General features: G+C 39.6%; 1 protein-coding gene across 1 annotated transcript; it reads left to right on the forward strand.

Annotated features, from left to right (window-relative positions):
• The first annotated feature begins 5,038 nt into the window (after positions 1 to 5,038).
• Positions 5,039 to 7,485, forward strand: LOC138928439 (uncharacterized). Its single transcript, XM_070285513.1, has 2 exons — positions 5,039 to 6,249; positions 6,423 to 7,485. The coding sequence occupies exons 1-2, from the start codon at positions 5,039 to 5,041 to the stop codon at positions 7,483 to 7,485; spliced, it is 2,274 nt and encodes a 757-aa protein (XP_070141614.1).
• Positions 7,486 to 21,913: the final 14,428 nt, after the last annotated feature.

Below are 21,913 nucleotides of genomic sequence, written 5' to 3' on the forward strand. Positions count from 1 at the left end.
TAATGTTGCACACCTATTTAATACGTCTTAATCCGAACCTGTTATTTCAGATGACAATTTGGTATCGCTAAAAAATCTTCTAGCCGTATTACCGTCTTTAGATGTTCAATTACCTCCACTCCTTGGTTGGTCGACATGTAATCCCATTTGGGCGCGGAAATCTTTTTTGTTTTCTATCCTTGAAGGCTTTTTTATCATCTGGGGTATATATTCTCCAAGTTTTGAAATGCAATTTATATGCCAAATGCAAGAAATATTCAAAAAATCGAATATATGAATGTAATGGAGACAACCCAAACTCATAATGCTCTTCGTGAAATTTTTTGCTTAAGCATTTTTCCAAGTTATTCATTTCGCTTGGCTTTGCGTCACATATGAATCATTTATCATTAGAGGTTTCACTTAAAGCTCTACAAACTTTTCCGTCAACCATTGTTAACTGCAAACGATGTGTAATTGTTATACTTTTGTTTAGTGCATTACATACATATGGCTCCAGCGCAGAAATTTTACTTTTAAAATATTTTGCTTCATCTAAGGTCAATTGCGATGTTTACTTTTGAAATCGAAACATTGGTCTGCAGTAACGTGTGGATGACGGTCGAGGATTTTCCCAAATAACTTTGGGTGTCGTTGGAAAATGTTCTTGAGTTACTAGTGGTACATACGAAGTCACAAACTTCCGTCAAATCCCAATTAAAATCAAGTCAGCCACGCTATTATCACCAATGCACTCAAGGACATCAGCTTGAAGTTCTACAATTCGCAACGCTGAGTGATCCAACAAACTTTGCAACTCAACTTCGGCTTCGGATTCGCTGACTCTGATATTTTTTGGATAAGTTAATGCCTTGGCAGCCAGAAATTTTTCATAGCTTGGTAGTAAATTAAGGGAAGTCTTACTATTAACAAAACTACGAATAAGCAAATATTGATGTTTTCTCATATTTGTATCTAGGAAGAGTGACAAGACTTCATCTACATTAAATTCGGTAAGCGTTGGTTGAGATGAGTTGAGCGTAATATATTAGCCATAGATTCGTCAGTTTTGGACAGCTCCGAAATTTTTCGCCGTTTTGACCGGTTGGAAGCTTCCATTAAATCTGTTTTTGGTCGTCCACGGACAAAACTTTTAGATGTAGATGGGGCACCGCTTAACCGAATAGTTTCTTTTTCATTCATCCAATCAGATTGACTTTGGAGAATTGTTGTTTTCGTGAGATTGTGTTTTAACCAAAACGTTACAATCCTTTTACCTATGTACACAATTCGCTTTGCTAGTTCACCCATGTCAGCAATAAAGCCGTTTTTTAAGAGGTTCGCTTCTACCATAGGTCTTCAATTAATTTCTGTTGTCTTTCTACGGCGGATCCCTTTCGTCGCACCATAAATTGAATATATAAGACCGAGCAAATACACACTTATGTATAAGCAGCACCTATTCAATGCAAGGGAATTTAAAAAATATAACAACTTTTAATAAATGAACTAATAGTTTTGGAAACAGACCAACAACACAAGTAACGAAACGACAAAGCAAACCCTGAAAATGTTAAGAGGGTTAAAGTTGATTCGGCCCAAAACGGGCCACATTTGTTAGGGGGGGTAAGGTTAATTAGGTGCAAAAATGCACACTTTTCAAAAAAAATGTTGTGGCAAAACGGCTCAAGTTAGCTTAACGAATTAAATACCATATAATAACACAATATTTGAACAGTTTTTGATTAATTTTGTATTGAAAAATATTATTATAGGGAATCTCCCGAGTGTCCTCTAAAAAAAGTTAATTTGTTAAATAAAAAATATAAGAAAATTAAAAATTAAAAAAAGCTCGACGTGAATACCTGTAGAATTATCTAAAGAAGTTATGTTCCAAATTTCAAACCGATTGGTTCAGTAGATTTTGAGTTATCGTGTACACCGATTTTCAAAATGGCATTTTTCAGGAGAGCGCTTTAAACTTTGTGATTCTCATGCATTGAACACTAACCGACCTTCGTTCAATTTTGCATAACTTCGTCAATTTTACTCTGATCGATGTAAAACTTGGACACAATATTCTTTTAGATGTTGAACTTTAAAAATAATAAATAAAAAAAGTTTTACGAAAAAAAAAATTAAATACCTTACCCCTCTTAAATTTGTTCGGATTTCTTATAAAATTAAAAAAAAACCCTTGACTTTTGACTCCAAAATTAAGTTAATATTTCATTTCATTTCATTTATTTTGTTTTAATCCTAGTGCGGCTTATTGTTATTGCACTATTCAAGAAAAAATTATTATTTAGTCTAACAATTCGTATTCTTATTATCTAAAATTATTCGTTATTTATTTATTATTAATTTACTAATTTTACTAGCTATATATATATATATTATTTAATTATTTTTATTATTTATTTATTTAACTATGTTATTTTTATTTTATATTATTTTTATTTTTATTTATTTATTTTTATTTTTTTTTATTTTATTTATTATTATTATTTTTTTATCTATATTAAAACTATAAGTATTATAAATATAGTCTTTTGCTTATTGTTTTAAATATTCTTTAATTAGTTTGTTAAACTGAGTTGCGCTCCTTATGGTTTTAAAATAGTGTGGTAGGTTGTTCCATTGACGGATAGCGCTTATAAAAAATTGACGGCTTGAGCATAAAGTTTTGTATCTGGGGCATATCAAATTATTCGTTCTAAGTGAATTTGCAAACACAAGTATATCATACAAATACTTTGGTTCTTTCGAAGTTATAATTCTATGAAAGTAAGTAAGAGTTCTATAGCTAATCCATGCAGTCAAGTCAAATAAATAAAAAATATAATAAAATTAAATTAAAAATTAGAATAAGTTAAAGAAGATATACAGTGGACAAATAAAGTTTAAGTACATTTTAGTTCTGCAACTAAATGCATGTAAAAACCTACTAAAAAAAACAAGATAGAAAATTTTAAAAAGTTCCATTGGGTAGATTATATATTTAATAACATAAAAAGCTTCTCAGTTGCTTATTTAATATAAAAACTAAATAATGAAAAATAAAATTATAAAAATACTTCATGATTTATGTTCACGCCACTCCTGTTCCCCCTCTGCCCACCGAGCGTCTGAGCGTCCAAAAGCTCAAGCGCTCCCAGCGTAGCAACGCTCGCCCGCTCTCGCCCTCTTGCTCTCCCGCGCTCGCTCTCCCGCAGCGCTAAGCGCTTTCGCACTCTCGAGCGCGGGCCTCGGGCTTCGTGCCGAACACTCGGATCGTCCGCTGCCGCTCTCTCGCTCTCGCTTAGCGACGTCAGCGGGCGAGAGCGCGGCCGTTTGCTGAAGTTTTAGAATTAGTAGCATGTATGCAGCGAAATAAAGCTGACCGACTACGCTGAGATTACCCACGACGCCCCCGCTGTTTTTTTTCTTCTCCACCGTACGCTTGCGCGGTGGGAAGTTTCCATCAACTTCCATCCACTACACCTCCACTTATCCAGAAGGAAGCGCCGCCCCCAACATTTTGGTCCTTCGAGCCGGATCTTTTGGATTCCGGATTATTTTCAATTCCGCCCCACCAGCAGTTATCGGCGTTTTTTTCCAAAGATAAGTACGAGCATTCCGTCTCCCACCCTCTCTGCCGATCTTCAGCAGTGGTCCGAACATTGAATTTCGTTCACTCTGCTGCAAGATTTTTCCGTGTCGACTCCAAGTCCGAGTTTTCCTGACACAACGGAAGTTGAGGAATTTCCATTCCTCCATTCTCGTCGTTTCGTGGAAATTTTCTATCCGCCTCCGCTTTGTGTGTGTCGCCATATTCCTGGCTTTTTTCGATTCTCCGTTCCTCCGTTGCTCCGGTGTACATACATACATACTCGCGCGCCAAATATCGGCAGCTCCGCGAAAGTCAAAAGGCAAAGTGAAATTGTGTGGTGAAGAAAAAAAGGCATAATTAATATTAGGCAGCCGCAAAGTAATTGTTTCGAGAGTTCCCTGTCCGCCAAACAGTTCGCCGCTGCCGCGATATTTTTTTTTGTGTGCAATTTTTTTCTCCACATAATTTGTGCTCTCCGCCAATCCAAATAAAGTCCACTTCTCGAAGCTCCACTGTGAAACACAAGCCTTACACATACACATATATTTCCATATGCATGCATGCCCATACAATATATTTTCTGCCTCCTACACAGGAACGACCAATAAATAAACTATAAAAAATTCAAATAAAATAAATTAAAATAAAATTAAAATATATATATAAACCGCGACAAAACAACAAACGTTTAGGACAAAACGGCAAATCAATTCACGGGTGCGATTACGACTGTGTTTTTTTTTCCGCCTTTTCCAAATTAACCTGTGTTTTTTATTGGGGTTGTTTTTGCCGGCGGCAGAACCCAGTGCCCGTGTTCTTCCAAACAAAAGCCAAGATTAATTCCACCTTTCCGGCTCCGTAATAATTTTCCGAATTATTAACTAATTATTTGCGGCCAATAATTTTTTTTCGAATTATTGGTGGATTAATTCATTTATTGCGGGAAGAAACCAAACATTCGTGGGTCTCTGTTTAGTCCTGTTCTGAGCCGACCAAAGCCGGATATAACCTTCTCATCCGAGACACCTAAATCCAGAAATTTTGTTCCTCGACATTCCGGTCGACGTTTGTTGTTTTATTTATTTTTCGTCCAAGTCGGCGCCCGACGCCCTTACTCGAGTGATTTCCTCCTTCACGAGTTTTCGTCAATTCTTTTCTCGGTGGTGCCCGAGGCTCTCAGAACCTGAGCCCGGCATTTAATTCTTGAATTCACCCGCGGCATCCACTAGCAGTGTGACCGTAAGCGAGCACATTGTGTTCTCCGAGTGCGGAATTTTCTAAGATATTTTGTACTGCATAAGTTATACAATTCCGCGGCTTCTGGCAGTTCCTATTCCGCCCCTTTGCCAAAGTGATCCCAAGTCCCATTCCAAAACTTGTTTTCCGTCACGTTTTCGAACCATTGAGTTCGGGACTTGTCCGTTTCCTGCGGCGACCAACTGATTCGCGGCCCATTCGACTTCAAGGATGCCCACGGGAGACGAGGAACAGACTCCTCTGATTCCGGCAATTACTCTGGAAGGGTCCCAGTCCGTATCTCCTCGGCCTGATCAAGTAAAGCCAAAGGCGGCCACTGCCACTCCAAGAGCAAAAGGTCAAGAGGCACTCGACACTGCCCCCAGTACCTCATCCAGATCTACTCGGTCGGTAGCCAAGATGGCTCAATCCGCACTCGATATCGCCCTCCGCAAGTTCATTTCCACAACGGACCGTGTGAGCCATTTCGAGGCTGACATCAACACTCCGAGCGCCCCTGAAACCGATCGATTTTCCCCCGCCATGTGCAAGGTTCATCGGGATCAGATTCGGGCCCTGTGGGATAAGGTGGAGAACAGCTATGAAAACTGCTCCGACCTACTTTCAGTGTCCTCCGACCGTACAGCCACCGCCACTGAGCTTGAATCCAAGTACAGTGAGTGCTACTCCGTATATTCGAGGTGTCTTGTACAGCTGCAGGGAATTATCGACAGGGCCGCCGCCCAGTCCACTCCGGCTTCCGCCCCTATGCCCACACCCCCGTCCATGGGTTGTCGATTGCCACCAGTGGACACAGAAGTTTTCGCTGGCGATTATCTGCGGTGGCCCACCTTCAGAGACCTTTTCACCGCGATATATATTCACAACTCGCGCCTCACACCGGTGGAAAAGTTGTTCCACTTGTTATCCAAAACAAGTGGCGATGCGCACGCCATCGTATCCAAAGCCCCTCTGACAAATGAGGGCTTCATCTCCGCGTGGCAAAGCCTATCCGACCGCTTCGAGAATCAGCGGTTACTTGTCAACAGCCAGTTGAAAATCCTTTTCAACATTCAGGCTGTCCCCCAAGAGTCCGGATCCGCTCTAAAAGAGCTGCAAGGCACCGTCCAGAGTTGTCTGACAGCCTTAGAGATGTCCTCCATTCAAATAAAGGCATGGGATTGTCTCTTAGTGTATATGGTTTCCTTAAAGCTTCCCAAAATCACACTTTCGATGTGGGAGCAATCCATACACAACAAGGCTGAAATTCCGACATGGAACGAGTTAGATTCGTTTCTGACAGAGCGGCATCGCACTCTGGAAGCGATCGACGACATCAGGCCTAGCAATTCAGGGCAAATTCCGCCAAGACCGACGGCTGCGAGCGCCCCAGTGCGCTGGCTGAATTCCTACGAGGCCAGAGTGGCTCCGGCCCCAAGAGGGTGCGATCTCTGTTCGAGGGAGAACCATCCTATTCGCCTATGTCCGCGTTTGAAATGGATGTAGATGGTCGCTCCGACTACATTAGGAGAAAGCAGTTTTGCCTGAACTGCTTTGCAAGAGGGCACCAGTAGCGGGATTGCACTAGTGCCCATAGCTGCTTGACGTGCCGCAGCCGTCATCACACCCTTCTGCACCGCGATAATCCCTCCGCGACCGCACCAAATCCGACGGCGCCACCCAGGCCTCGACCGGCGCCTACTCCTCAGGGCACGAGCGCCGCTCAAGATCACACTGATGTGCAAGTGTGCTTTGCTTCCGGCTCAAGAGCCGTCCTATTGGGCACAGCCCTCATTAACATTTGCCATTTAGGCCGCGATTTCCAAGCGCGAGCCTTAATCGACTCTGGGTCCGAGGCAACCTTCATCACGGAGAGGTTGTTCCGTCAAATTAGCCCAACATTTACGCCAGTTCAAACCAGAGTGTCTGGGCTCAACGAGACAGTTGCCGCCCAATCCACCAAGCTCTGCACTCTCGCCATCCGAGCGCCTTCCAGACCCGGGCTGCAGCTGGAAACTGCAGCGTATGTTCTTTCGCAGTTAGCCGGGAAGCTCCCCTCGTATCCGATTCCACGGGACCTACTGAAGGAACTTCCTGACGTCCCGCTTGCTGATCCAACGTTCTTCGAGAGCTCCGAAATCGACGTCCTGATTGGAGCTGACATTCTTCCGTCCGTGCTTCTAGGCGGCTCCAAGAATAACATTTTCGGCTCTCTCCTGGCGCAAGAGACGATTTTCGGATGGGTGCTCTCAGGCCCAGTGTCTTCAGAGGCAACGAGCGGCGTGTCTGTGTTCTCGACACGAATTTCCGTCCAGTCAAACCGCTCGGTGGACAAATTCCGTCCCATTCGCAGTGCCGCTGTCTTGGAAAGCAGGCGTACCCAAAGCGCGCAGTCCTACCGTTGCCGAATCTGCAACGGGTTCCACCCGCTCAGGAAATGCCGACAGTTCCTGAAGCTCAGCGCTCATAAGAGGCTCCGTGCGGTTCTCGACAACCGCTATTGTTCAAACTGCTTGGCCCACGAACATTCTGAGGGAACCTGCCGCAGTGGTGACCAATGCAAGGCGTGCAATCAGCACCACCACACACTCCTGCATAAGCATGACTATCCAGGGCATGCACCCCGTTCGCAGCAGCGGGCACCTTCATATTTCAAATTCGCACACCATCGACCATAGCGAAGGTCGTCCCTTTCCCGATGGAAGCGCCCGTCTGCCCGCAATAACCAGTCGCCTGTCACTCCGATGTTATATGTAACTGTGGTGTCGTAGCTCTATTCCGTGTCCCAAATCGCAAGGTTTCTATTACTAATTCCGATTTTCATCTCCGTCCTATTCCGCCAGTAATAGCCAACCGCATGTCTCCACCTCCACGCAGCGCCATAGCGCTGGAGCGCAGATGTACTCGAGGTTACAATTCCTACCGATGCCGAGTCTGCAACAAGATCTATCCGCTCAAGATCCGTCGCCGATTTCTCCGACCAGCGAGGTGATTGCTGCACCTATCCGAACAGCCAATGGATCCGCGCCAGTCGCGTCAGGAGGCGCGACGGTCCCGGAGCGCCGGTCCCCGGCCTCGGAAGTCTACTGCTGCTCCTCGGACCTTGTCTCCACGGCAATCTTCAGCCGCTCCTCGGCCCTCGTCCGGCACTCCGCGGCGTTCTGCAGCCGCTCCTCTACCATCGTCCGGTACGGGATTATTGCAGCCCGAGTGATTGCAAGGGGGGGGGAGAATGTTCACGCCAGGAGGCCCCTGTTCCCCCTTTGCCCACCGAGCGTCTGAGCGTCCAAAAGCTCAAGCGCTCCCAGCGTAGCAACGCTCGCCCGCTCTCGCCCTCTTGCTCTCCCGCGCTCGCTCTCCCGCAGCGCTAAGCGCTTTCGCACTCTCGAGCGCGGGCCTCGGGCTTCGTGCCGAACACTCGGATCGTCCGCTGCCGCTCTCTCGCTCTCGCTTAGCGACGTCAGCGGGCGAGAGCGCGGCCGTTTGCTGAAGTTTTAGAATTAGTAGCATGTATGCAGCGAAATAAAGCTGACCGACTACGCTGAGATTACCCACGACGCCCCCGCTGTTTTTTTTCTTCTCCACCGTACGCTTGCGCCGTGGGAAGTTTCCATCAACTTCCATCCACTACACCTCCACTTATCCAGAAGGAAGCGCCGCCCCCAACAATTTATGTCAAAAAAGTTTAAGTACGCTTAGAAAAAATTTAACTTCTGTCTCCTTAATATTTAGTTGGACCTCCTTTTGCTGCAATGACTGCTTGAAGACGTCGTTGCATGCTATTTACCAACACTTTGGTATCATTTTGTGTTATTTTCTCCCACTCAGATTGAATAACTTGCTTTAGAGACTCCTTTGATGATATTTGGTGCTTCCTGATCCTTTTATCCAGCAAATTCCAAATGTGCTCAATGGGATTGAGGTCTGGAGACTGTGGAGGTGTATGTAATTGCTTGCAGTTATAAAGAAGCCACTCCTTAACCAAATATGAGGTGTGTTTGGGGTCGTTGCCCTGTTGAAAGAGAAATGAAGTCTCGTTTAACTGGAGCTGAGCCGCGCTGTCCTTAAGATTCTCCTTCAAAATTTTTAGGTATGCATGCTTGTCCATTGTAGTGTTTATAAAGACAAGTTTTCCAACTCCAGCTGTCGCCATGCAGCCCCAAACCATCACGTTACCGCCTCCATGCTTAACGGTTGGGGTTAAATTTTGTAGATCCATTTCTCTATTGGGCTTTCTCCAAACTTTTTGAGACCCATCGGAGCCAAAAATGTTGAATTTGGACTCATCACTCCAGATGACATTATCCCAAAATGATTCCGGCTCGTTTAAATATTTATTTGCAAAATCTAGCCTCTTCTTCCGGTTTACAATAGAAATGAAAGGCTTCCTGCGAGGTGTTCTTGCGTTGTACCCGTTCTTGTGGAGCACATTTCGTACCGTTTGAGGGTGAACTTTTTTGCCTGAGCTTTGTAATAGTTCCTCCTGTATTTTAGGTGCAGAATTTTTGGGATTGGCTTTCACTGAGCCCAGGATTTGGCGTTCGTCCCTTTCAGACAATATTTTTGGACGACCCGATCTTGCCTTTACTTCCAAAGTTCCAGAGTTTCCGTAGGAATTAATTATAGTTTGGACACTTGATGAAGGCCTCTGAACTATCCTGCCAATAACACGTGCTCCTTTTCCTTCCAAATAATGTTTTAAAATTATTTTTCGCGTTTCAAGTGGTATTTCGCTTCCTCGACCCATCTTTACTCTTCACGACAGCTATACCAAATGAAATGAGCTTAAAATGCATAAAAAACAACAGCACCAGAAGTAGACTAACGGAAGAATGCACGATCACCGCTAGATTTGCCATCAAAATTCCATGGAAAGAAAGAGATGGCAAACGTACGTAAACTTTTTTGGCGTTCTTTTTGGCCATTTGTTTCGTTTTTTAGGAATTTTAAAATTACATTGAAGTTACAAAAGTTGGTTTATTATACACCTGGCCCTCGCTTAACACGGGGGTTACGTTCCTAGAAAACCTCGTGTTAAGCGAAATCGTGTTAAGCGAAACATGGATTCAGTACAAAATAAGGGGTTACGTTCTAAAAATTCAAAATTGGCAACAAAAAATATTTTTTATTGTTCAAATTTGGTATGTTTTTATTAAAGTTTCATACAGTTGTTTAAAATTAACCAAAAGTTATTATGTATATGCCTTTAATAAAAGCATACCATTCATATTTTCAAACTTAAAAGTTGGTATTTAATTAAAAAAGTTGCTTCTTATAATTAATTAATACGTTAAACTTTATAGAAACTAAAAAATGTTAAAAAGTAAGGAGATCATATGTTTTATTCATATCATAATTCATAATTTAAATTCATAGTTCATAATTTTAATTCATATTTCATAATTTTAAATTATAATTCATAATTTTAATTCATAATTCATAATTTTAATTCATAATTTCAATTCATAATTTTAATTCATTGTTGATAACTAAAAATTCATAATTCATAATATGAAATGCATTTGGTGGCATTTATAGTTAAAGCCAGTTTGTTTTAACATGGTTTCTTTTTTGGTGGCTCCTTGTAAAAATCAGTAATTTTGGATTGTTTCGATATTTTGCAATCGTTTAAGAACGAGGTTTTTAGCGTGTTAAAAGGGGGATGGGAGCAAATTTGAAACCGTGTAAGACCGAGTTCGTGCTAAAAGAGTTCGTGTTAAGCGAGGGCCAAGTGTATTTAAAGTCTTAAAAGCTTACTTAATGAAATCCTAAAAAAAAATTCCATTTTGATAAGTCTTGTTGCTAATTTTGACCAAAAAACAGAGAATTATAATTTGGACTTAAACTTTATTTGTCCACTATATGCCAAATTTCAAACCAACTGGTCCAGTAAATTTTAAGTTATGTTAATTTAAGTTAAGTTATGTTTTTAAAATGACATTTTTAACTTTGTGATACTCTTAAGAAAAAAAAAATTGTTTAATTCCTTACCCCCTATCCCTACCTGTGTTAGTATTTTTAAGATTATAGGTACATAGGCAAATTTTGGCAGAATTTTTTTCACATTTATTACCTTAAAAGCCCGACGAACACATTGGCATACATACACACAGTGGCTCCAAGCTTATTTCGTGCAAGAATTTACAACAACTTCAAATTAGCACTGCCGCTAAACCAATAAGGATATTTTAAAAATTTAAACGCAGTATGTTAGAGAAAGTATTTGTTTATTTAATTAACATAAAATTATTTTCTCAATAATTAAAACAAATAATAAAATTATATAAATAGGAAAAAGAGTGCAATTCTGACACCCAAGCTTATTTCTGCAGTTCAGAAAATATAAAATAACTTTTTTATTTTTAGATTTTACTATATTTTTTTTACCTTTCTTCATTCTTTAACAACTTTCAAAATATTCTATACGAAAAAAAAAAAAATTTTTATATATGTTTCTACTAGACTATTAAGCCAATATTTCCTTATAGCACTTTTGAGTTAATATTTATTTTATCTTTTTTTTATAATGACTGAGTCTACTTTTTGGTTAAAATTTGTAGTAACACTCAAAATGTTGATTTTTGTAATGTTTTTTATAAATTTTGTTCGTTTCCAGACGAGCCACGCCCTCACAAAGCCTGCCGAGCACGTACACTCAACCGCATATCTCTGCGTACACCCCATAAAAATTTCAAATTCAAACTTCAAACACTCACCGTTCGGCCATTTGTCAACATTTTAACCAACTTTTTTTTTCGTAACATAACTTTATTTAGTTTCCTTCAATTACGTATTTTTTTAGAATTTTTTAACAATGTCTTATGATTTATTTTGAATTTTAAACTTAACGCTATGAAAAAGTGTACACGCAAAAGTCTGCGTACAGCTAACTAAAAACTACTTAAAGCCTATTATTTACAACTTTTTATATTTAGTAAGGTATCCATTTGCCTTAAGCACCTCCCTAAGGCGCCTCGGCATGGAATCCATCAGTTTTTTTGACTCCTCGGCTGTAATTTTGCCCCATTCCTCCACGGTGACATCCTTGAGCATTATTTAGATGTTTTGTTGTGTTTCCAAATCCTTTTCTGTATTACATCCCATAAATGTTCACTTGGGTTGAGGTCAGGACTCCTGTGGAGGTGTTCGCAGCTAATTTTTAGTATTATATAGGAGCCAAAGCTTCGTCATATGCGCCGTGTGCTTGGGATCGTTGTCTTGCTGGGTCCAATATTCATGTTTTAGCCCGAAATTTTCAGCACTTTTTTGAAAATTTGTTCTTCAAAATGTTGATATAGGCTTCTTGGTCCATAATTGTCTCGATAAAAGTCAAATTTCCCACGCCGCTCGCTGCCATACACCCCTACACCATAATGACGCTCACTCCATGCTTTACCGTGCCCACTAAATTTTTCTTTTTAAAGGCTTCTCCGGTTTTTTGCCACACTAAAACATTCCGATATTTGGTCATATTTTCCGATGAAAGCAAGTTTTGCATTTTCGGAATAAAGGGCAAAGTTTTAGTGTGGCAAAAAACCGGAGAAGCCTTTAAAAAGAAAAATTTAGTGGGCACGGTAAAACATGGAGTGAGCGTCATTATGGTGTAGGGGTGTATGACAGCGAGCGGCGTGGGAAATTTGACTTTTATCGAGACAATTATGGACCAAGAAGCCTATATCAACATTTTGAAGAACAAATTTTCAAAAAAGTGCTGAAAATTTCGGGCTAAAACATGAATATTGGACCCAGCAAGACAACGATCCCAAGCACACGGCGCATATTACGAAGCTTTGGCTCCTATATAATGCTAAAAATTAGCTGCGAACACCTCCACAGGAATCCTGACCTCAACCCAAGTGAACATTTATGGGATGTAATACAGAAAAGGATTTGGAAACACAACATAACATCTAAATAATGCTCAAGGATGTCACCGTGGAGGAATGGGGCAAAATTACAGCCGAGGAGTCAAAAAAACTGATGGATTCCATGCCGAGGCGCCTTACGGAGGTGCTAAAGGCAAATGGATACCTTACTAAATATAAAAAGTTGTAAATAATAGGCTTTAAGTAGTTTTTAGTTAGCTGTACGCAGACTTTTGCGTGTACACTTTTTCATAGCGTTAAGTTTAAAATTCAAAATAAATCATAAGACATTGTTAAAAAATTCTAAAAAAAATACGTAATTGACGGCAACTAAATAAAGTTATGTTACGAAAAAAAAGTTGGGTAAAATGTTGACAAATGGCCGAACGGTGAGTGTTTGAAGTTTGAATTTGAAATTTTTATGGGGTGTACGCAGAGATATGCGGTTGAGTGTATGATCTTAGTCTGATATTACCAAAAACGACCCCGTAGGCGCAGTTCATTTTAAGCAAATTTTTCTTTAATTTTTAAGGAAACATATCGCCATTTACTATTTCATTGAAAAAAAATTGTTTCGTCACGCCAATTGACGCCATACAGGCCCAACAATGGAATGAATCCGGCTTGCTTCACAAATGCATTGAGGTGGTTATTTTACAGGCCGGTATTCAGTCACCACAGCACATATTTTAGTCCATCCAAAACTAAATTGGCTAATTTTATACTTATATGTAAGGATAAAATCATTCCGAAAGAAAATCGAGTGAATTATAACCTTCTATGCAGATTTTAGACGATCCTTGCTGTAATGTTTGCTTATAAATGGCTGTTTTGATACTACTTGACCTCTTAATATGTGATCCTGCAACATAGGGCGCACCTAATTCACACTACATTTGTTACACATTTCGTGCTCAATATAATGCATCTAATTTGGGAACTGAAAGTATCTCCTGTTCCTTTATTATAAGGATAATACAACACAGTTCACTGAAAAATTTATAAGTATTTGTCTATCTCGACCCCAATCTGTCACCAAATTCCTAAAAACAAATGATTTAATTATGTAAGGAATGTAGTGGGGGTTAAGGAAACCATATCGGAAAAATCACGATGATATTTGTCACTTTTAAAGTGATTTTGGAGTAATTTCCTTTGATCACTCATGGTACATTGTCCTGCCAGAAAGAATTTCTTATATATCCTTAAATATGTAGGGCCAGCACCTAAAACCAATAAAATATGTATTGACTAGTACTTAAAAAAGTAATATAGAAAAAAAATATCGATTTTAAAGTCTAAAATAGCTGTTTTTTGTTTTTAATATATTTGCACGAAATAAGCTTGGGTGTGAGAATTGACACATTTTTTCTATTTATTTAATTTTTTAATTTATTTTAAAGATTAGGAAAATAAAATTTTCTTAGTTAAATAAACAAAGTGTTTCTCCAAAATACTGCGTTTAAATTTTAAAGATATCTTTGCTAGTTATCCGGCAGGGCCGATTTAAAATTGTTAATAATTCTTGCACGAAATAAGCTTGGAGCCACTGTACGAACTGTAGATTATTGTGGGGTCACAACTATAACTTTTGCTATACATAAAGAATACGATCAAAATATAGACAAAAAACTTGATTATTTCACATTAATATTACGAAAATAAAATTTAAAGTTAATAAATAAAATGATATCTCATTTTATAGTAAATACCTCTCTTGGTGTTATATTCGCTTTAGTAGAAAAAACACACGTCCGGTAGTTTGAGTAATAGGGTCTTCCCACACAACATTAAAGCACATTCAACATCCGTTGAACAAACGGTCCATAAGGTTTTGCCGTTCCGAATTTTCCCAAATGGACCGGCGTTAGTTCAACATTAAAATCTAACCACGGTTTGTTTGGCGATAGTTAGGCGATAGTTTTTCGGTGCAACTCTGATTCTTCTTCTTAATTTGACCATTCACCACGAAAATGTAAACAAACTTGGCGAGGAACAAATGAGATATGGAATTTAAAACGTGGCGCCAAAGCTACAAGCATGCCCAAAATAGTTGTTGGCATTTTTTCTGTATATTCTTGCCCCAATATGTCCCCAATTGTTACTATTTAATAAAAACCGCCTACCTCTACCTTATTTTAAAGATTTTGGATGCCTATACCACCTATAGACACTCTTTGGGGAATTTGCTCTTTGTTAGAGAAAAATCATTAGAAAAACTAAAATTCCTTATCATTTAATTCATTTAAATTTAGTGCGGATAAATTCAGACGCAATCTGTGCCTTTTGCTGTTGTACAACAGCCAAAATAGTTGGTAAATGCTCCATTTCAAATTTGCAACTGCCAATTCGACAGCCTTTGTTTACGTTTTCATGAGCCACAGCTGATCGATCAGCTGTTCGGATGTTGAATGTGCTTTAATGTTGTGTGGGAACACGAGTTTCACATTTGTGAAAAATCCCAAACGTTCCTCACAAATGTGCTGTGTGGGAAGACAGTATAAACAAGAAAAGGATTGAAGTTTTTCTTCGATACTTCTAGAGACTGCAAATTAAACTATCGATACATATTACAAGGTTAGAGATTACAGTTTTCCAATAGTTTTAATACCCTTCCTCAATGTAAACTTACATATCATAATTTTAATACAAACTTAACTTTTTAGTAAGCTCACAATGCTTTTGTTTCTGAAGGTTCTTCGTTAATATGTCTGCAATCATCTGGTTTGTTGATAGATACTTTAACATAATTTGCCCTTCCTTAATTACATCTCTTACAAAGTGGTATCTGATGTCGATGTGTTTCGACCTCGAGTGATGTACAGGATTCTTAGCCAATTGTTGAGCGCTTAAATTGTCGGTATGCATAACTGTTGATGTTTCAGACTCGCCGTAACCGATTTCCAATATAAGTCTTCTTATTGAAATCGCCTCCTTGCATGCGGATGATAACGCCATGTATTCCGCTTCCGTACTACTTTTCAGATTTCCAGGACATCGGTCCTCCAGCTAGATAGAAGAGGTATCCTGTGTATGAGTTCCTATCTGTTTTGTCGTCTCCCCAGTCAGCATATCCACATATCCACATGGGATGCAATCTCAAATATAGTGCAAGCACCAAGTAAGTATACATTTATTTTTATATATATTTTTTTTGCTTATCATTCATTTCCAGATCTTTTATTACTTCTTGATAAACTTGTGGTAGTGCTTTGTTCATTTCCATCAAAAGAATATATGTAATCATTAATCTTTTCGATGTCAATGATTGTGTTGTGCAGAAGGCACATTGTTTTTATTGCAAGGATTGATTTATGCGGTAGAAGATCAATTTCTCTTTTCGATAGACGCCATTTTTCGGTCAAAATCCCAAATGCACACTTGATGCAACGCCTAGCAGATGAAAGTCTTGTATTGAAAGTTTCATTTCTTGCATTTAATGACCTTCTTGGAAATGGTCTCATTAAATATGTCATTAGAGGATACGCCTCATCTCCAACAAAAACATAGGGTGCTGTTATATCAGCAAATGGCAATTGTTTTGCGTCTGGAATATTTAATATATTATTTCTTACTGCTTTGTTGAACTTGGAAGCAGCAAAAATTCCTCCTTCACTTTGACTGCCTTTAAAACCAACTTCAATAAATAAAAATTTACAATTTGCAGCAGAAACACCTTGCAAAACAAAAGAAAAAATTTTTTATAAAGAAAATACTCAGATCCGGAATTCGTGGTGCATTTAATTCGAACATGTTTTCCATCAATGGCTCCAATACAGTTCGGAAAGCCACTTTTATCAAAGAAACCTTTGGACACTTTTAGAAAGTCTTCGATACTTGGTGGTGCCATGTGAGTCCTGCAGAAAATGTCCCAAATAGCTTGGCACACTTCTGGTATTATTTGCCTTATAGTGCTTTCTGCAATACGAAAACTGAATGATAGTCCTCGAATCGACATCCCAGTTGCAAGATATCTGTAAAATGAAATATATTCTTTATAATTTCAGAAACCGAGTGCAAAAAGAAATTTAAATATCTAAAAGATGAATACAGAAAGGCGCTGCGGAAGGTCCCTCAACCAAGCTCGGGAGCTGAGGCAGTGCCACACGTGTCAAAGTTTAAGTACTTCGAAGTAATGAGCTTCTTGAAGGACGATTCAGCTTTAAGCGGCGATAGTAATTGCATCTGAAACTTGTCTTTTCAAATTTGGCGGTTACTTAATTCTTTGTTTTACATAAAATTCGTTGTTTTAATAGATTTTTGTTCTTGTAAATGGTTGTTGCTGTAAAAACATGGATAGTGATAGGATAGACAAGCGATATTTTTGATAGTATCCATCTATAGCAATTGGTGATAATAAAAAACCAATTACATATTTTTCAACATGTTTTTTTAAATAATTTTTTTTTTTTGGTGGTAAAACTAAATCGAGGTATCGATACTATCGATATTACTGTAGAGCTTTTTACATCTATATTTCTGTCTCACATTAAACATTCAAACCGCGTCGATGACACCAAGAAAGGCTCTGCAAACGAAGAAGGAGCTTTTGGACCTTGTCCAAAACCTCCGCGAAGAGAACGAAGTGCTTAGGCGCGAGAAGGAAGAGATGCGCGAAGATTTTATCCGATTCATTAAGAGCCTTGCGCAGGTCATGGGAGTCGATCCCGCTTGTTTGTCGGGCACACCAGCGGAGACGGTAAAGTGTACAAGAAAGAGAAGAAGAATTTTTAATCTATCTCTCCTTTCATTTCCCGCCAAGATGCATGATACACTTGATGCGCAGCAATCGGAGCCGGAAGATACATCTTCGCAGAAGTCAGATTGCGTTTGCTTGGATGATGTTCTCCTAACAATCACTGAAGAAGCTACTCCGTCGAAGCAATTGAAGAATCCCGATTGCCCAGCGGAGTCGCCAGCTACGGCAAAGTATACAAGAAGGGTAATTGAATTATTAATCCATCTCTCCTTCCAAACAGCAGTCCCCATGTGCCGCCAAGATGTGTTATGCACATCTCCGATCTTTGGAGCGGCAAGATTCATCTTCGCAGATGTTAGCTTGCGTTCGCTTGGATGATGTTCCGCCAACAATCACTGAAGAAGCTTCTCCGTCGGAGCAATTGAAAAATTCCTTTCGCCTGACGAATAAACCAGCGAAGAGGCCAAAAACTAAGGTAAAGTATAAAAGAAGGGTATCTGAATTATTAATCCATCTCTCCTTCCAAACAGCAGTCCCCATGTCACGCCAAGATGTGTTATGCACATCTTCGATCTTACTATTGAGTGTTTGTTTGAGGACATCGAACTAGTCGACGACTAATCAACTACAAGCATTTTTCTTGAAAATGTTGACAGCGGAGAGGCTCCAACAAGCAAAAACAACGCGGACCAACAACAAAACAAACAAATAAAAAAACAACAAAACGAAAGACAGACTTCGACGACGCTTACCTGGACATAGAAAGAAAAAAATTAAAACTTTTAGAGACGGACATAGAACATAACGAGGACTCGGACGACTTACAGTCCCGCACTAAACTGTTGGCACAGTTGTAAAGTTGAACTTTAAATGTCCTCATAAGGCGTATGCAGCACTTAAATGAATTTTTTTTTTTATATAGATAAATTAAGCATTTGTTAATACAGGGGAACATATTTTTTTGTTTGCAAAAAGTTTGCAAAAATAGTTCGACTTTCCGAGAATTCTTTGCTGTAAACGTGATTGTGGTGAAAATGGAGAACAAGCGCAAGGAATCCAACGTAGCGCAAAGAAAAATTGTCCTTCACCTGCACAATGAAGGCAAATCTTATGGCAAAATAGCGAAAATTATGGAACTTAGCCGATTTTCAATAAGAAGCATAGAGCGCACCTAGATCGGGGTCCCAAGGCTTTAAGCGACCGGGAACGGAATACGGTCATCCGAAAAGTCAAGGTTGACCCTAAAAAAACATCCTCCAAGATCGCCGCTGAGGTTAAAACCGAGTTTGGGAAGGATATCCACCCGATGACCGTCAGAAGGGCCCTGCACGATGCCAACTACCATTGCCGTTCTGCTAGGCGAAAACCTTTAATTTCTGATGTCAACCAAAAGAAGCGTTTGGCCTATGCTAAGGAAAAAAAGCGCTCTAAAGCTCAATATGCCAGAATCTTTTACATTTATGCAAGACAATGATCCCAAGCATTCCGCCCAGAATGTGCGCTTATGGCTGGCATATAACACAGCACATGTACTGCCACATCCACCGCAGTCACCGGACCTAAATCCGATTGAACATTTGTGGGAGGAACTCGGCAGGCGGATGAAAAACCACGAGATATCCTCCAAAAATGACCTAAAACAGGCATTATGTGAGGAATGGAAGAAAATTGGTGCAGAAGTAAAAAAAATTGGTGCATTCAATGCCAAGACGTCTGGAAGAAGTCATAAAACAAAAAGGATTACCAACAAAATATTAATTTTATTGTTATATTAAAAAAAAAAAATGTTTTATATGAAGTGTGCCAAGACTTTTGTGTCAAGAAATTAGTTCCTTTTTTGTTAAAGTATTAATAGCTTTAAGATCGTTATTAAAAAAAATGTGCCTATGTATTAACAAATGTTTAATTTATCTATATAAAAAAAAAAATTTAATTTAAGTGGTGCATACGCCTTATGAAGACATTACAACTGTGCCAACAGTTTAGTGCGGGACTGTACATTTCTTCCACATATAGAAAATTTTTCGACACTTCAAAAAATGCGACTGAGATCTAAAATTATTAATAATATTATAGAAATTACAACAGACTTAAACTAAGAGCATTAAAATTAATTTATTTAAGTTTCACACATACACATACCATACACACATACCAAACATACATATATGTATTTAAAATTTCTTTGCATATTAACATTAAGTAATTACAGTTATTCCATACATACATATATGTCGGCGAGTTGGTTGCTAAGTGCAAATTTGGAAAGCTTGTTGCTATGGCAACAGAACTATTCGGCATGCTCAGGTATTGGTAGCCTGTAGGTGTCGCTGGCGCGCAGGCGCAATGACAGTTGAGTCGGTAACAGGAGTGTTACTGAGTGAGGTCTGTTCGTCTGTCGCAACAATAGGAGAGAATGAGAGAGACAGCTTGAGATTGTCTAGGAATGACATCTGAGTGAAAAGTAAGAAAAGTTGAAAGGGCCACAGGAAAAGTGGCGTGATGACAGATTCGATTTGACTGCGCAGGCGAACAGAACTCGCTGGCTCGACTACGGTTAAATTAAATAACGGATATCTCCGACATCAGAAGTGGGATTCACCATAGCCTCGCGGGCATTCTGATAAAGTGATTTTCGGTCGATATTAAATTCAGTGGCGCATCGAAGGCTTGCGCAGCCGCGTGGTGCGAGACACCGGAGTCGTGATAGGCAGTCAAATGCACTGGTCGCGTGTTGAGCCGGACGGTTGCAAGTGTCATCAGTGTCGGCCAGAAAATTTGGGGAAGAATGGAAGACAACAACAACAGCACACTGGCGGAACTGCGGCTGAAGTGCGGAGAGCTGGAGTGACGCACTTCAGGCGTGATAACGGTGGTCACATTGCATCTGTGTGCACGAGATGGGTATCAGCGGCTGCGAGCGGCAGCATCAGCTGCATGTAGAAGCGAGTTGATTTGTGTGATTCAACAGTGACAGTATCGGGTGAGCCCTTTCCAATTATTCTTTGATTTGGGAGCTGAATTGGCTAAAAGATGGGAATAGAGATGTGTTTGATTGCAGTGTTGTTTGCACATCTGCCTTCCCATTGGCGAGCCCTGTGCTACGATAGGTTGTGCTTAGACTATCGGAAGCAATATTCGAAAATGGTTTCGGACAGTGGCCTTTGCCGCTTATGTCAGACCCTGTGAAGGAAAAATGTTTCTGTTGAAAAATAATTAATTTAAAAAAATTACGAGTTGCCGTCTGTTTGGTCTGCCGTGCCGTTTGGTTTGAAGAGTGCATCTTCTACCTTCATCATGCAATTGTTAAGGCGTTTGGAATTTATCATGATTATTTGCGATAGTTTACATAGATGCATGTTAATCATGGCAAACTCGGAAGAAAAGGCTTTCCGAAGTCTGAAGGTTGTATTAAATGTGTTGACTGTACCAGAGTTGCCATTTAACGTTACCAAATGTGGGTTTCTTGAACCTACTACGCAGTATCTGAGCTATGAGGTGTGCGGTGGAGAAATCAGACCCAATTCCTAGAAAATCCTTACGTTAAAGGTCCGTCCTTTTAATCGGTGCAATTAAGAGACCGTTGTAAGACCATTTATTGAATTGGTGCCTTATTTTCAAAAACGTGTGCCTCGATTTTCTCAGATCATGAGACATATTCTTCGGCTTCAAGTATCTTTAAGTGGAATGACGATTTTTAGAAATTGGAACGAACGTTTTTAATATTATTACAAGTGAGTCTGTAATCGTTATTTGTTGGTTCGCAACATTCGATCAAATTTGAAACAGATGTAAGCTCTTGTGGATATTGTGCAATGCTAATACACTTAATTAATGGAGACACTTATGTTAGTGGAGTGTATGGGTGGAACTATATACGATGTGGAGTCCAAATGGCATTTATATGAATTGGAAATATTGCCTCACTTACAATTATTCTAACATTGTGGTATTATTTGCTCAAATGAGAGTTCGTAGTCTATACCTATTGTAATTGTAATGATTTCAAAAACAAATTAACTGAAGTGCAACATAGAATGGAGGAAGAAAAAGCGCAAGGCAAATGTGGATTTCTTTTTGTGTCCAGAATTCACGTGACTGATTTAAATTCCAATAAGTAAAAATAAAGCGACAGAAAAACGTCTGAACTTAGAATGGAAATCTAGTAACTGAATGATCAGAGTCAGGATTCAGGATTGATTGATATAGTTTATAAACAACTCAAAATAATTGAAATTAAAATGAGCTATGAAGGGGGTTCTTAAAAATACACAGAGGTGTGAGGTAATGTTGTCTGCCAGTAGTGTCCCTTAAATTTTGTTGGATAGTTATTAATCAAGGTTATAAATCCGTTATGTGTTTGGGTTGGAAAAAATAGACTCAGCAATATTTATCAGAATTGTTGGAAATGACTAAGTTTAAAGATTGTTGAAAATTGTATCATGTGTAAAGCTGTAAAGTAGTCATCTGGCTGGATACCAGGACCGCAGAGGTGATGGCAAGATGGTCTTGGCGGGGTGCAACTTGCGGCGAACTGCACAG

Source organism: Drosophila kikkawai, chromosome 2L, assembly GCF_030179895.1.
Source record: "Drosophila kikkawai strain 14028-0561.14 chromosome 2L, DkikHiC1v2, whole genome shotgun sequence".
NCBI classification, from domain to species: domain Eukaryota; kingdom Metazoa; phylum Arthropoda; class Insecta; order Diptera; family Drosophilidae; genus Drosophila; species Drosophila kikkawai.

Bases quoted from the DNA above. Each gene is read 5' to 3' on its own strand.
- LOC138928439 (XM_070285513.1), top strand. From the start codon at position 5,039: ATGCCCACGGGAGACGAGGAACAGACTCCTCTGATTCCGGCAATTACT. The intron at 6,250-6,422 runs GTGCGATCTCTG...GACGTGCCGCAG, and splicing joins GTGGCTCCGGCCCCAAGAGG to CCGTCATCACACCCTTCTGC.